The sequence below is a fragment of the Psammomys obesus genome, unplaced genomic scaffold (assembly GCF_907164565.1).
Source record: "Psammomys obesus unplaced genomic scaffold, mPsaObe1.curated_primary_1811, whole genome shotgun sequence".
In the NCBI taxonomy this organism is placed as follows: domain Eukaryota; kingdom Metazoa; phylum Chordata; class Mammalia; order Rodentia; family Muridae; genus Psammomys; species Psammomys obesus.
The window spans coordinates 6,344,078-6,358,049 of NW_026596240.1; the positions used below are offsets into that span (position 1 = coordinate 6,344,078).

The 13,972-nt window shown below is 37.5% G+C and overlaps 1 protein-coding gene across 2 annotated transcripts in view; it reads right to left on the minus strand.

Annotated features, from left to right (window-relative positions):
* Ctnna2 (catenin alpha 2) overlaps positions 1 to 13,972 on the minus strand; it is a 1,158,760-nt gene that overhangs the window by 65,608 nt on the left and 1,079,180 nt on the right. For both annotated transcript variants that reach the window (XM_055596488.1, XM_055596487.1), the window contains exon 13: positions 8,536 to 8,687. In XM_055596488.1, the coding sequence (XP_055452463.1) occupies positions 8,536 to 8,687 (152 nt within the window). The remainder of the gene's footprint in view (positions 1 to 8,535; positions 8,688 to 13,972) is intronic.

A 13,972-nucleotide genomic window follows, 5' to 3' on the forward strand; every position in this document is an offset into this window, starting at 1 on the left:
CTAATTTATCAGTTGTAGTTACTGACGTGGTCTTGAGATTGGTCAGACAGGCATAAAATGGGGTTGTTCGTGCTCATACTGCATTATGCCTCCTAATTTTCCATGTTTGAGCATAGAGAATCTTGGTTTCCTTCTCACATCAACCTTTCCACATCAACCTCATTAGCATTCACTCAGTCATCTATTTATGTTCAAATTTTGTTTCATAGCAATGTTAAAAGAATGGGAGAAAGAGTTTCTCAGTAAGAATTCTGCCAATTAAGTGGGGGTGAGATAGGCAGAACCTGGTTTAAATAACTGGTTAAATGTTTACTGTGGACAGAGGCAATTTTCTGGGATCATTTCTTGCTTCTGGAAATGTACTGTGAAAGAATTGCAGCAAGTTGGTAAATTCTGCTGACAGATGAGATGATAAGATTGCAAGCACTTTCATCATTTCTTTAAAGGGAGAGAAAATAAATGGAACACCTCTTTCAAGAGAAAGATGCAGCACACACCACGGCCTGTAGGGCTGTGTCCAAGCACTGCCGTGTCCTGGGCATTTATACAACCAGTGAGTCAATGGCAAGCCTCACCTTAGGGTAAGGCTAATGACGCTGAGATTTATGAAAACGAGTATAGCCAGGAATCAAAATGAAAGAGAGGTTAAAACAATAATAGCCTGAAGGACTGAGGAGATGGCTTGGTTGACAAAGTGTTTGCCAATCAAACAGGAGTTAGTTTGGAAAATTGGCATTCCCTTATCCGTGGGTTTTGTGGCTTGCTACACAGAAGGGAATTCATACCTAGCACTGAAAACATGGCCCAAAGACAGGACTGGGGATATTAGAGGCTAAAAGCTCACGTAATCAAAATGCCTCTTCAGCCTCTATGTTTATATTCATAGACTTGTGATGTGTGCAGTCTCATCCAGAGAAGCTGAATTTTGCAGTGATGGGGGAAAACGTGTAACTGGTTAAACTCCTAATAATAAATGACTGTGAGGGCTAAGCTTCTGAGGAGACATCTATGGCACCATCTCCCCATCTGAGGTTCAGGGAACACTGAAGATGAGGAGGTGGGAAGAGGGTGAAAGCTGGAGGATGAGCTAAATGGAGTGCCACGCTGTTCTCTGGACATGACATGGCTGTTGTGCACAGGAACTATGGTTATCTACACAAGACCTGCACAAGAGCAAGCAGTAAAGGGAGAGGAGCTCCGAAGGCCCACCAATAGTGAAGGAAGTACTGGCAGTTGATAGCTGCTGAGGGAAGCAGAGTCACTCACTTTTCTTTGGAAAAATCTCAAACAGTACATAGCTCATGCCCCATCAGATAGGCTCACACGCACATTTGGTCATCTCCAGTTGGAATCCGGTGGTAGCAGCAGTAAAAGACATGAAGGTTGGAGAAAGGTATATTGTTGGAGAGATCTGGAGTGTAAGAGTTGGAGGGAGATAGATGTGGAACATCTGATCAATAATTCTTTATGGATAGCTTAGGGTCAGATTGTAGGAGAGGAGGACCTCTGCTATCAGTGGACTTAGGAGAGGGGTATGTGGGAAGAATAGGGAGGAAGGTGAGCCTGGGAAGAGACAAGGGACGGGGCTACAGCGGTGATACAACATGAATACATTGTAAATAGTAATAGTAATAATAATAATAATAATAAAACTTTCAAAATATATATAAAAATAATTCTTTTAAACACCTGCATTTGGCTATATAAATCTATAATGTACTACTGAGGAGGTTGAGACAGGAGGATTCCTAATGGTTGCTAGACAGCCAGTCTGGACAAAAAAGCAAGTATTGGGTTCAGTGGGAGACTATATTTCAAAAAACTATAAAGTGAAGAGCAATAAAGGAAGTTAGCTGAGCTTGAACTGTGGTCAACAAGCATGTGTACTCATACACACCTACATACCTATAAACACATGTATACATCACACATATATGTACACACACACACACACCACAAAATGAAATAAAAAATCTTGATGTGGGCCAAGAGGTACTATTTTGTCTTTTACTCACTAACTACAAGTCTTTGAAAAAATCACTCAGTTTTGTTGCTTTGATGTCTCCTTAATCATAAAATGAATATTATAATTGCCATTTTTCCTGTTTACCTCAGAGGACTCCTAAACACAGATGAATATGAAAATGCTTTGCCAATCATAAAAAAGTGTAAACACATATATGATATTGAGAATTAGTATGCTTAATAAAACATAACACCTAATAACAGTAATAGTAGCTATCATCATTTACCACACATCTATTTTGTAGATGTATGAAGTGTTTCAGAGTCTTTGTGCTGGCTGGGAAGAGAAAATGAGAAATGAACTAATCCAGATTAAGCTGGAGACTGGCTCCATTATTAACTGGTACAGGAAGACCTGTCCCACTGGGAGTGGCCCTACTCCAAGCATGAGGCTTTGAACGTTGCAAGCCAGGAGAAAGCACAGAGCAAGTAAGTAAGCTAACTTGAATTTAATTCTTTCTGCTACTAAGTTCCGATGTGACTAGCTTTTTAAGTTCCTGCCTTGACTTCCCTTCACTAATGGACTGTAATATGGAATTGTAAGCCACTTAACCCTTTCTTCCCTAAATGACATCTTGTCGGAATATTTTATAATAGTAACATAAATGTCACTAGAGTAGCCTTCCAGAAAATTTTCTGAGCTGTTCCAATAAGTAACTGACAGAACAGAGAAACAAGGTAAAGAACCTCTTATCTTAATGATCACAAACTACACAGGCAAATGGATGAATCTGAAATATTTTTATGTGTTCTAAGCAAAATCAAACTCATGCATGTTGCTGCTATAAATAGTTCTGTGTATGCATAGACTTCTAACTTCTATTTTTGATAAACTACAAATGATCTGAAAGTTGTCCCAAAGAATAAGAGTCCTATTAATAGACGAAGTTTTAAGAACAAGACATTAGAATGTTTGTTTCACTGAATGGAAACTAAAGACATGAGGATCAAGCCTCGATTACACAACTTGTTATTTTGAGGGAGGACTTTTTCACTCGAGCCAAAATACCACCTTGGGTGTATTTCCAGTTTCCTGGATCTACCACTATCTATCTATTGAGTTATGGTCATATGTCATTTTGTAGAATACATCTGATCTTTTATCTTCCCAAGTCTATTTTCTAAGCCTATAAGTAACACCTATCACAGAGGTCAGCAGTCTCATAAGTTCTGAAGAGATATACCAGATGTCAGCTGCAGAACTCTGGTGCTTGGCGCTGACCATAGGTTCCACAACAGAAGCCAAATATACATCTACTGAAGCCAAATGAGATGTTGATGGGTTCAGAAATGTTTTACTTTGAAATATAATAAAAATATATTAAGGGCAATTCTTTTAAGTTTGATATTCATATGAGAGTTTCATTGAAAAGATAAAAGAAAAATACACATTGACTGGACTCACTGGGTGAGTTACAAATAAATGACTTCCCAGTAGAGAGCTCTAACATTAAAGTAGGTCTCAAACAAAAACTGAAAAAAAAATGGAACCCTAACATTAGAGATCTAAAGGCAATTAATAAAACAAACAAAGAAACAAAATAACCTCTCCCATGGCGCAAATTGGCCATGGGTTACCATGAAAGTCCCCTATGTGATCTTTCCACTGAGTACTAAGATTCTTGCTTTCTATACTCTATTCTCACCAGCATTGAATCCACTCAGATTTGAGATAGACCAGATCAAGTATATGTTCAGAACCCCCTAATGGCTCTCATTTCTTCTGTGTGGTTCCTAGGCTTCCACAACTTCCCAGCTACACCAATTGTAAAGCAATCCTGCCATGAAATTGGCAGGCTCTGTTCAAATACGATCCTGTTCATTCTGACCTTGTCTCCATAAAACCTGCTCTGTCTCCCATACCCTGCCTCTGCCACTTCCATAGAACTATATTTGGCACTCAGTATATTTCTTTATTATGAAAGAAAATTTGTCTTTGTTTACTTCTGTATTGGGGGAAGATCTAATAGTATAGAATATTTCATAACCCTTTAGAAAGAGCATAATAAATTAGTTCTCATTAATGGTGTTAGGGAAACAAAACTAGCATCCATACAGGACTATGATTAACTACCACAAAGCAGAAAAACATACGTTGATAGCTTTACGCCTTTCATTTGCTACTTATGAGAACTATTTTGACTCTAACTGCTAAAATTTTAATATTGTTGACTTCTCTTGCAAATTCCAGATTATTAAACAACTGAAAGAAACCTCAGCTGAGCAGGATGACTAAAATAAAGATTTTAGGGGCACACACTAACTACTGGGTCTCTGAGTGTTTTTACTTTAGACATGTTTCCTTAATTTTCAGAGAAGAGAATTAACCGATGACCCTAAAGTACAGTTAAACTAAAAATTCCGTACTTCACTCCTTCATAGCATCTTCATAGTTTCCTTAATGTTTTTATAGGGCCCCTAGTCTGAAAAATAATAAATTAAAAAAATCTGTAACAGTTTTATTTATTAAGCCTTTGGGTCCCAACAACTAATCCATTTGTTTGACCTAAGTAACATTAAAATATTTATTTAAATATTAGAATGAAAATGGACCTCACTGATTCTGAAGATGACATTTTTCCATACAGATAACTATCTGTGCAACTTCAAAAACACATCATGTCATCAACATACATGTGGCAACCTAATGGTTAAACAACTAATGTTTCATACTTAAGCAGAGAACAATTCCATATTACTTTCAGAAAATTTAACTATCTAACAATGCTCCAAAGCTCTTTGGAACACAGTATAGGAGAGCTACAGTGAACTACAGACCTTGGTCAAACCTCAGTCTCATGCCCTACTGTTTCCTTGACCTGTCTTTGAAATCATCATATATAACCAAAGGAAGGATGACAGTATAAACATTTTGTGTAGAGAAATGGTGTAGGACAAGTGTCATATTTTTAATGTAGATGTCTCTATACCAAGTTACTACCTAACCCATTATATGTAACTCCTAATAGTAAACCCTATGCTTTTACTCATCTTAACTCCGAAGAGTAAATAAAAGTACCTTACAGGTGCGTTTCATCCTCATTACCTGCAAATCCCTCATTTGTGGTTCTTTCTCTTCACCAAAATTTATTTGTAATACTATTTCAAAAACTAATAATCTGTGTTCATTCCCAGACACTAATATACATATCCCTACATAAGTTAAAAAATGACAGGGATCTTCTCGTTTTTGAACACTCACACTACAAACAAATGTCCCTTTATGCTTTATTTATTGCCACACTTTTTGTTGTTTGGGCTAACGGTTTCTCTGTTTAAAATGGCAACCCAAAGCAGTGCTGGAAGCTTGTTTAATGTTGGCAAAGGTAGTGGCGAACTGAATGTTCCTAAGTCATGTAGTCTGCAATGTGCCTCACAAAGAAAACACCAACATCAGATAAGCTGCCTTCCAGCGTGAGTCTGTGCTGGCATCTATAAGTTTGATTCTAATACCTCAGTGATATTTGAATCAAAGTGACTTTAGACAACATACAGATATAGATATATTGTCCATATATTGTATATTGATTGTATAAAGAAAATGTGACTATGACCAGAGACTGACAAGAATCTAACCTTAACCCTGAATTTCCCCCACAGCACCGAGTCAGAACTAATGAACTGATTATTCAGAGTGAACACTTAAACATAACTACTGTGGGTGAGAAGATTAATGTGCAATGGTCTTCCTGGGTTGCATATTTCTTTTTTCAAATGCCTTGTGAAGATAATGAAAAAAATTTCTACAACCTATCGCTGAGATTTTATTACAAAGCAAATGAATAACAGGCTCAAGAAAGAAGGGCAAAGACATGCTCCAGAACAGATGTGTGGTCTTGGAAAGAAAGTTTGGAACCTGGGAAGCACAAATTTTGCCTACATCTGAGGACTTCCTGGAGCTATCCTGGAACAAGCAGACACCAACATGACAATCAAAGATGCACAGATTGCTGAGGATAAAGGTGATGGAGAATTTGACCCGTGATGGAGCTTCCCACAGTTATCACTTTTTAAGTGATTTTAGAAGAGATTTCTTTCTTTTGCAAAGTATAATCAGCACATTGGAAAGAGGTTATACAGACAGCTGACAGGAAAAGCCCACCCCCATCACTCTTTCCTTGTGCAATAAAATTTTCTATGTCTCATAGATATAATAATTATATTAAAAGTGAAGCCATAAAATTACTTAAATACAAAAGGAGGCCTTTGTGTGCTAAAAGTAACAATTTATATCCACTGTACATTTCTTTTGTCCTAAATTTTAAGCAATTCTTTTTAAAGTGTTGAGATGGGGGAGATGATACTCCCTGTGATGATAATATGGCATTTTATCTAAAACTGTGGACTTTTTGTGGCTCATGAATGAAAGCATGAATGATGGCTATAAACCTTCTCAGCTTTTCAGATAAATGGTTGTCACAAAAATTTGAAGGCTAACAAAGCAGAAAAATGGCAAAAGAGGAAATGTGTCTTGAGGATTATACTGGGGTTTAGCTCAGAACACTTGGCAAACATAACTCTCATGGTCTGTTACCTTATTTCACAAGTTAGCACAGGATGGGAAAATGACATTAAAATCTCACTATCCTTTCCCTCCCTACTCTAATTCTCATATTTTTTTCTATGATATCTTTCTATATTCTGAGTTTGGATTGAGACTGTCTCCCCCCTCCTTCTGTCCCTCCCTTTCTCTTTTCCTGCTCCCGTCTTACTTTCACTCTCTTCCTCCTCCCCTCTCTCTCTCTTTCAATACAACCCAATGAGGGGGATGATGATGACAACAACAAAAAAACAGCCATATTATTCAAAATTTTACAGTTTAAAGAAGGTAATAGTCATAAAAGGGATTAGTGAAATAGTTTATCCAAGCAGAATTTGTTATAAGTTTTCAAAGAAGTGAGTAATTATTGTTCAAAGTAAATATGGGGAAATGATGGTTAGCCAAGTCTTGAAAGATGGTCAGAGTATCAAAGTTATAAAATGGGTAAATTAAAAGCACAAGAAATTCAAGTCCCTAATTCCAAACTTGAAATCTATGTGTTTAGTATAAAAAAATGACCTGATGAAATTTTATTGAATGTTATAGTCTTTTAAAATTGATTTCATCAGTCAGTTCCAGAAACAGCTGTAGAGTTTGTGGTTACAGAGTCTCTGTCTCAGCCACAGCTTTGTAAAGTTACTGGATGCTTTAAATGATGCTGATGCAGAAGTTACAATATTAACATCATGGATACATTTTACCAAAGAAACTATAATTAACTTCATTTCTACTTTTTACAAAGTATTATTTTTTATTTATGAGTATGGATATGTGCCAGATCCATTGTATGAATGATGTCTATGTGCAGTGCCTGCAGAGGCCAGAGGAAGAAATGAAATCACTTGAAACTGGAGTTAACAGGCATTTGTGAACCACCCACTCTGGGTGGTGAGAGCTGAATCCATGTCCTCTGTGAGCTCAATAAGTGTTCTTAACCACTGAACCATCTGTCCAGCCCTTCATTTGCTACTTTTTACTTTTTAGTTTATATATATATATATATATATATATATATATATATATATATATATATATATTCAACTTTAAAAAATAAGCATGGTTATCACGAGGATTATATTGATTATTATTTTCTTGGGATGATACTGATGAATTTCATCATCTCTCAGCTTTACTTATCATTTTTACATATTTTTCTCTCAATTATTCTTCTTTATGTGTAGTTTGTTTGAAGGGAAAGCCCCATTGCTAATGAAATAGCTAGAACAATATTGTCATTAAGTGGTTGTTAAGGTAAGAAGTCAAAACCTAATGTAAAACCTACAGTGGAATATTATACAGGAACTAAATTGTATGAATTAAGTTATGGGTCATAGAGACAGATGAATGCATGTTTTGGATGGATAGAAGAAATCACAAATGATACAGTCTAAGTTTAAAGTCAAGTATAATGTAGACCTTCCATGTTTACAGTATGGTTTACTATTTAGGCAATAGTTATGAAAACTCACACATATTTGACAGAAATGTGGGTAATGAAAGCTAATAAGGTAGGTGATGGGAGGAGTTTTCACAGAAGACTATCTAGATTTACACATAATGATGTAACTCATCATGCTGTTGCTATATTAACCCTATTAAACTGAAAATGCTTCATTCCTTAACACCTCATGATTCCCTCGTGCTCCTGGTGTGAAGACAATGTCTACAAAAGACACAAATAAAAAGTATCAGGGTTTTTATCAAATCAAATGAAGCTTACAGAAAAAAATGAATGCCAGGAAGAGCCAGGACAAATGTCAGGACAGTCACTGCTATGAAGCAGGCCTCTTTGGGACCCACTCATCCATGTATAAGTAAAAAGTCCACTTGGCATGGATATGCTAGGAGTCAAACATCTTCACAGAGTAGTTAATTAATTAATTATTCTTCATTGAGTAATTAAAAATGAGGAAGACATTGAACTTCCTGGGGACTCTCTACTAGCTCTTTGCTCTAAAACTCTCACATACCCTGATCATCAGCACAGCTTTTCTGATGTCCCGAACACCGTCATACACCAGGCGCGAGGCATCGATGAACTCATTCTCCTCGAATGGTTGAGGGACGTTGGCACTCAGGGCTTCAATTGCTACCTCAACTTGTTCAGCAAAGCGTGGCATCACTGGGTGAACAAAGGAAATGACAACAAATCAGAAGGCTTTTCTCTTGCTGTCCATCATTCCAGTCCTTAGAGAAATTTAGTGGTTAGCCCTTTTGGTCCAGTTTTGAGTAGGTCTAATTTAGTCATCTTACGTCACTTACCTCAACAGAAGGAAGCAAACTTCTTTAAAGGTGATAGTTTACAAAAAAGAAACTTATGACAGCCATCCAAGGGGGTGAAGGTTAGCTCATGTGTATAGATTTCACATTTATGGTAACCTCAGTTGAGTTTCTTTTTTGCTAGTTCCCACTCATGAAAAATTGGCTAATTTTTTTTAATCCTTCTAAGCCTGTTTTTGTCTGTATGATAATTGTTTTCAATATTATAATTCATACAGTGCTATCAGTCTTAAACTGCCCTTAAAAAATATTGACAAACATTTAATTAATCCCAACCAGAATATATGACTTTTGGATGGGAAGGAAGGAAGAAATACAGAGAATGAGGAAGGAGGTATGCTGTGGAAGGAACATGTAAAAGAACAAAAGGAAAATGGTATACCACAGCAGAAGGACCTGTAGAAGAGAAGACCAATGGGCTCAAGGTGATTTGTTCTATTTTATCAGTATCACCTTGGTATGAAAGAAAAAGATGCTTATGTAAGCTTCTAAAACAACAATGCCTCCTTCTCACAGGGAGGAATCTATACACACACACACACACACACACACAGACACACACCTGTGGTGCAGAAGGCAAGATTGCTCGAATATTTGAAATACTTCCACAGATTGTGGAAAAGAAAATGCTGCACATTTTTTAACCCTTGAAAATCATAATTCAATTTTCTAAGCTGTTATCTCATAACAACCCGTTTCTATGGCAGATGAAAGCCAAGAGCACAAGTTATTTTATTTACAAGGACAATAAAATAGAAACATCATCCGTCTGCATTCATTTCTGGGGTTTCATGCCTCGTTCATCTTTATGCTCGTTTTCACCCTCTTGGATACTTTGACATTCATTTTAACCCCAGGTGTGAGAAACTCTGATCAATTACTCTCTAGCATCAGAATACCTGAGGTACATCATTCCTAGAGTACTGTACTTCTACTAGAAAAAGTCAAATGATTTTTTTTCTTTTTTTATGGAGGGGAGAAATGGAGCCAGGGAGGCATAAGTGTTTTTGCAACAATAACCATCAAAACCAAATGGTGAATTGGGCAATTTTCCTTTCCCAAGTGGATCATGAGGATTAGCGCCCTATGCCACCTGAGCTTTCCATATAATCATTGAGGCACATCTACATGGAAAGCATTCTGAGGTTATTTAGCTGTAGTGCTATAACTATGAATTGGAACTGAAGTGATTGGCATTCTAATTATTCTCATTTGGTCAATAATAATCGCTATATGTGTCAGAATATGACACCATACACCATAAATATGTGTAATTATCCCATGTCAACACAAAATTATAAAAAACTTTATTCCTAAACCTATACATAAACTTGGGATCTTTCAGTTATCTCTTTTTGTTGCAAATGAACTTTTTTACAAAACTGAAAAACGCAGATAATTGAAATTGACCTCTTGGAGTATGAGAATTTGTTGTGTGCATATGACACTTAGAAATGAGTGTTCTACATAAGTAAAATCATATCTTTCTTTATTCAGCAAAAAGTTACACTAATTTCACTTTACTTGATTGCTAAATTGGCATGTTCAGGGCTATAAATTATTTTATAGATTTATTTCTAGCTGCCACTAGCACTTAAATATATAAAATTTTCGCCAATGTCAGGATGATAAGATTACTTAGTAAGACTAAACCATACATGTTCTTTGGTTAGTGGCTCAGTGTCTGTGAGCCCCTATGGGGCCAGGTTTGTTGACACTGTAGGTCTTCTTATGGAGTCCCTGATCTCTCCAGTTCCCTCAATCCTTTCCACAACCCTTCCATGGGACTCGCTGAGCACTGTCTAATGTTTGGCTGTGGTTCTTTGTTTCTATCAGCTGCTGGGTGAGGCCTTTCAGTGGGGTCATGTTAGGCTCCTGTCTACAAGCATAGCAGAGAAATACTAATAGTGTCAAGGACTGGTTATCTTCCATGGGATGGATCTCAAGAAGGATCAGCCTTTGATTGAACAATCTCAGTCTTTGCTCCATCTCTGTCCTATCACCTCTTGTAGGCATGACAAATTTTGGGTCAAAGGTTTTGTGGGTGGGTTCATGTCCTTATCCATGTACTGGAAGTCCTGCCTGGTTATAGAAGGTAGCCACTTCACGCTCCAATTCCCCCGCTGCTAGGAGTCTCATATAGGATGACCCCTGTGGACTTTCTGGGCCTCCTGGGTCCCTGGCAAGTCTCAGAGTTGTCCTAGCTCCTATGCATATATGTGGCAGATGTACAGCTTGGTCGTCATATGGATCCCCCAGCAACTGGAGGGGGACCCCCTCTGAACCTGATGCCTCCATTTGGATCCCATTCCTCTGACTGGCTGCCTTATCTAGTCTCAGGAGGAGAGTATGTGCCTAGTCCTGCAGCAGCTTAATATGCCAGAGTATGTTGGTACTCACTGGGGTCTTCCACCTTCTCTGAAGAGAAGGAGAGAGGAGAATGGCGAAGGGGTATGCAAGATGGGGGATTGGAAGGAGATGAGGGGGCTGCAATCAGGATGTAGAGTGAATGGATAAATAATTTCTAAAAAAAAAACAAAAAATACTTTTAAAAAAAAGATTACTTAGTGGGAAAAGGCACTTGCTGTCAGGCTTAACAAACCCTGGTTTTGAGAGAAGCAACTCTTGCAAGCTGTCCTCTAACCTCCACATATATGCTGTAGCATGTGCATGCATGCATATAATAAATAATATGTAATTTAAAAGTTTATCATCATATTGTATACCTGAAAAAGAATCAGAACTGTTACATGTAAATAGGATACATACTAAAAATCGATATAAAAAATGCCAGAACAAAAAGAAAAGTGATGAGCAAACTCCCACAAATAATTCCATATTACAGATAAATACAGTCATATGGCTAACATCATCCACTGAAAGATAGCAATAATGCATTACTTCATACTTAGAATGGACAAACAATTTGAAGCATGATAGACCTATGAAAACAGTATATGAAACATATGCTGTCATTGGAACTGAAAATGATAATAGATCTTCTTGGCCACCACTACCATAAAATATGGTAAAATGAATCTTTTCACTCCCAAACAGGTGGTTGGTCATAATCTAGTGCATGACTTCTACAGAGATGCTGACTGGGCAGGCTGATCCATCTTACCCTAAAATCACAAGAAATCTCTTTGAGTCTCTGTGTTTGTAGCTGAGGGTTTTTGTTTGCTTGTTTGTTTATTTGTTTGTTTGTTTGTTTTGGTGATATACTCTAAGTCTTGAGAAGCAGAACTTATACAAAAACTGAAATTGAAAGTAACTTTTTTCACAGGATCTTGTCAATAGGCCACATCTCAAATTTATCCTGATGTCACCTATCAGATTTATTCTGATGTCAGGAAGCACTGTGAGATGCTTGCCCTAGTTCCAAGGGTACTGTATCTGTGTAGCACAAATCAACCAGGACACGCAAATAAAGGTATAGCCCATGCATTAAAGTTCTAAAGTTAAAGCTGTGTGGAAACAGCAAATTGAAACATGATTGTAAGACGATAGAAACATGCACAAAGGAGCATAGTGAATAATTTAAACATGCATATATTTCTGAGAGTCACACACACTCTGAAAATCTATATGCTGTCTTCAAATACAGTGTTTCCCTTTAAGAGGGAGAAGACAATATCTGGTATATTATCCTCTGTTCCTACATTTTTAATCTTTTTATAGATCAAATATGTTATAGGAATTAAAAGTTATTCTGCAAGTCATATATTTCCTTGTAGAATAAGGTTCTGAAAAAAAATCTACATTATAGCCCACAACATCATACAAAGCAGTCTGATCAATGGTATTAAAGTTAGGAAGCCACTGAGGAATTGTGAACAAACCATTTTGCAGCTTTCTATGTTAATAAATGTCAGCTATATGTGTGAGTTATGTAGTGCCTACTACTTAGACCCCAACCTCCACAAATACATCTCTGACTTCACAAATACCTTTTCTGAATCTATCAGGTGCAAGGAAAATGAGACTTTGGGAGAGGGAGTCAGTGTAAAGTTATTTTTAAGAAATAATTTAGATAGAAACGGAGAAGGTCCTCCCCTATCAGTGGACTAGGGATAGGGCATAGTGGGAGGAGAGGGAGAGTGGGTGGAACTGGGAGGTGGTGACAGAGGGGGCTGCAGTGGGGACACAAAGTGAATAAATTGTAATAAATAAATATATAAATTAAATTAAAAAATTAAACTGAAAGAAATTAAAGAATGAATGAATGAAAGCAAGAAAACGAAGTGATGGCAAGACTCTACCTACCTTCAGACCCAAGCGATACAAAAATGATAAAATAGAAAGAGGCTACTTAAAACAATGGTTTTGTTTATATTTTGAGATTACATCAATTCCCACAACCCTTTCCTCCCCTAAACCTTTCCATATACCTTTCCTTGCTCTCTTTAAAATTCAGGACCTCTTCTTCATTAATTCTTTTTTTTTTTTCTTGTGATCTCCCCAGTCACAGGCATTTGACCAGGTTTTCAATACTACTATAGCACTACATTTGAATTCCCTTCTATAACCAGGTCATAGAGGTAGCTGGTTATCGCCAAAACTTTTTTTTAAAGATTTATTTATTTATTATGGATACAATGTTCTGTCTGCATGTACACCTGCCTGCCAGAAGACGGTGCCAGATCTCATTATAGATGGTTGTGAGCCACCGTGTGGTTGCTGGGAATTGAACTCAGGACCTCTGAGCCATCTCTCCAGCCCTCCCAAAACTCTTTAAAAAAAATATTAATTACACTTTATTCAATTTGTATCCCCCCATAAGCCCCTCCCTCCTCCCCTTCCGATTCTATCCTCCCTCCCCTTTCTGCATGCATGCCACTCCCCAAGTCCACTGATAGGGGAGGTTCTCCTCTTCTTTCTGATCTTAGTCTATCAGTTCTCATCAAAAGTGGCTGCATTGTCCTCTACTGTGGCCTGGTAAGGCTGCTCCCCCCTCAGGGGGAAGTGATCAACAAGCAGGCCAATCAGATTATGTCAGAGGCAGTCCCCATGGGCTACACCTGTGCAGGGGTTCCAGGTCATCTCCACGAATAGTCCTTGGTTGGAGTATGATTTTCTGGGAAGTTCCCTGTGTTCAAATTATCTTGTTCTGTTGCTCTCCTTGTG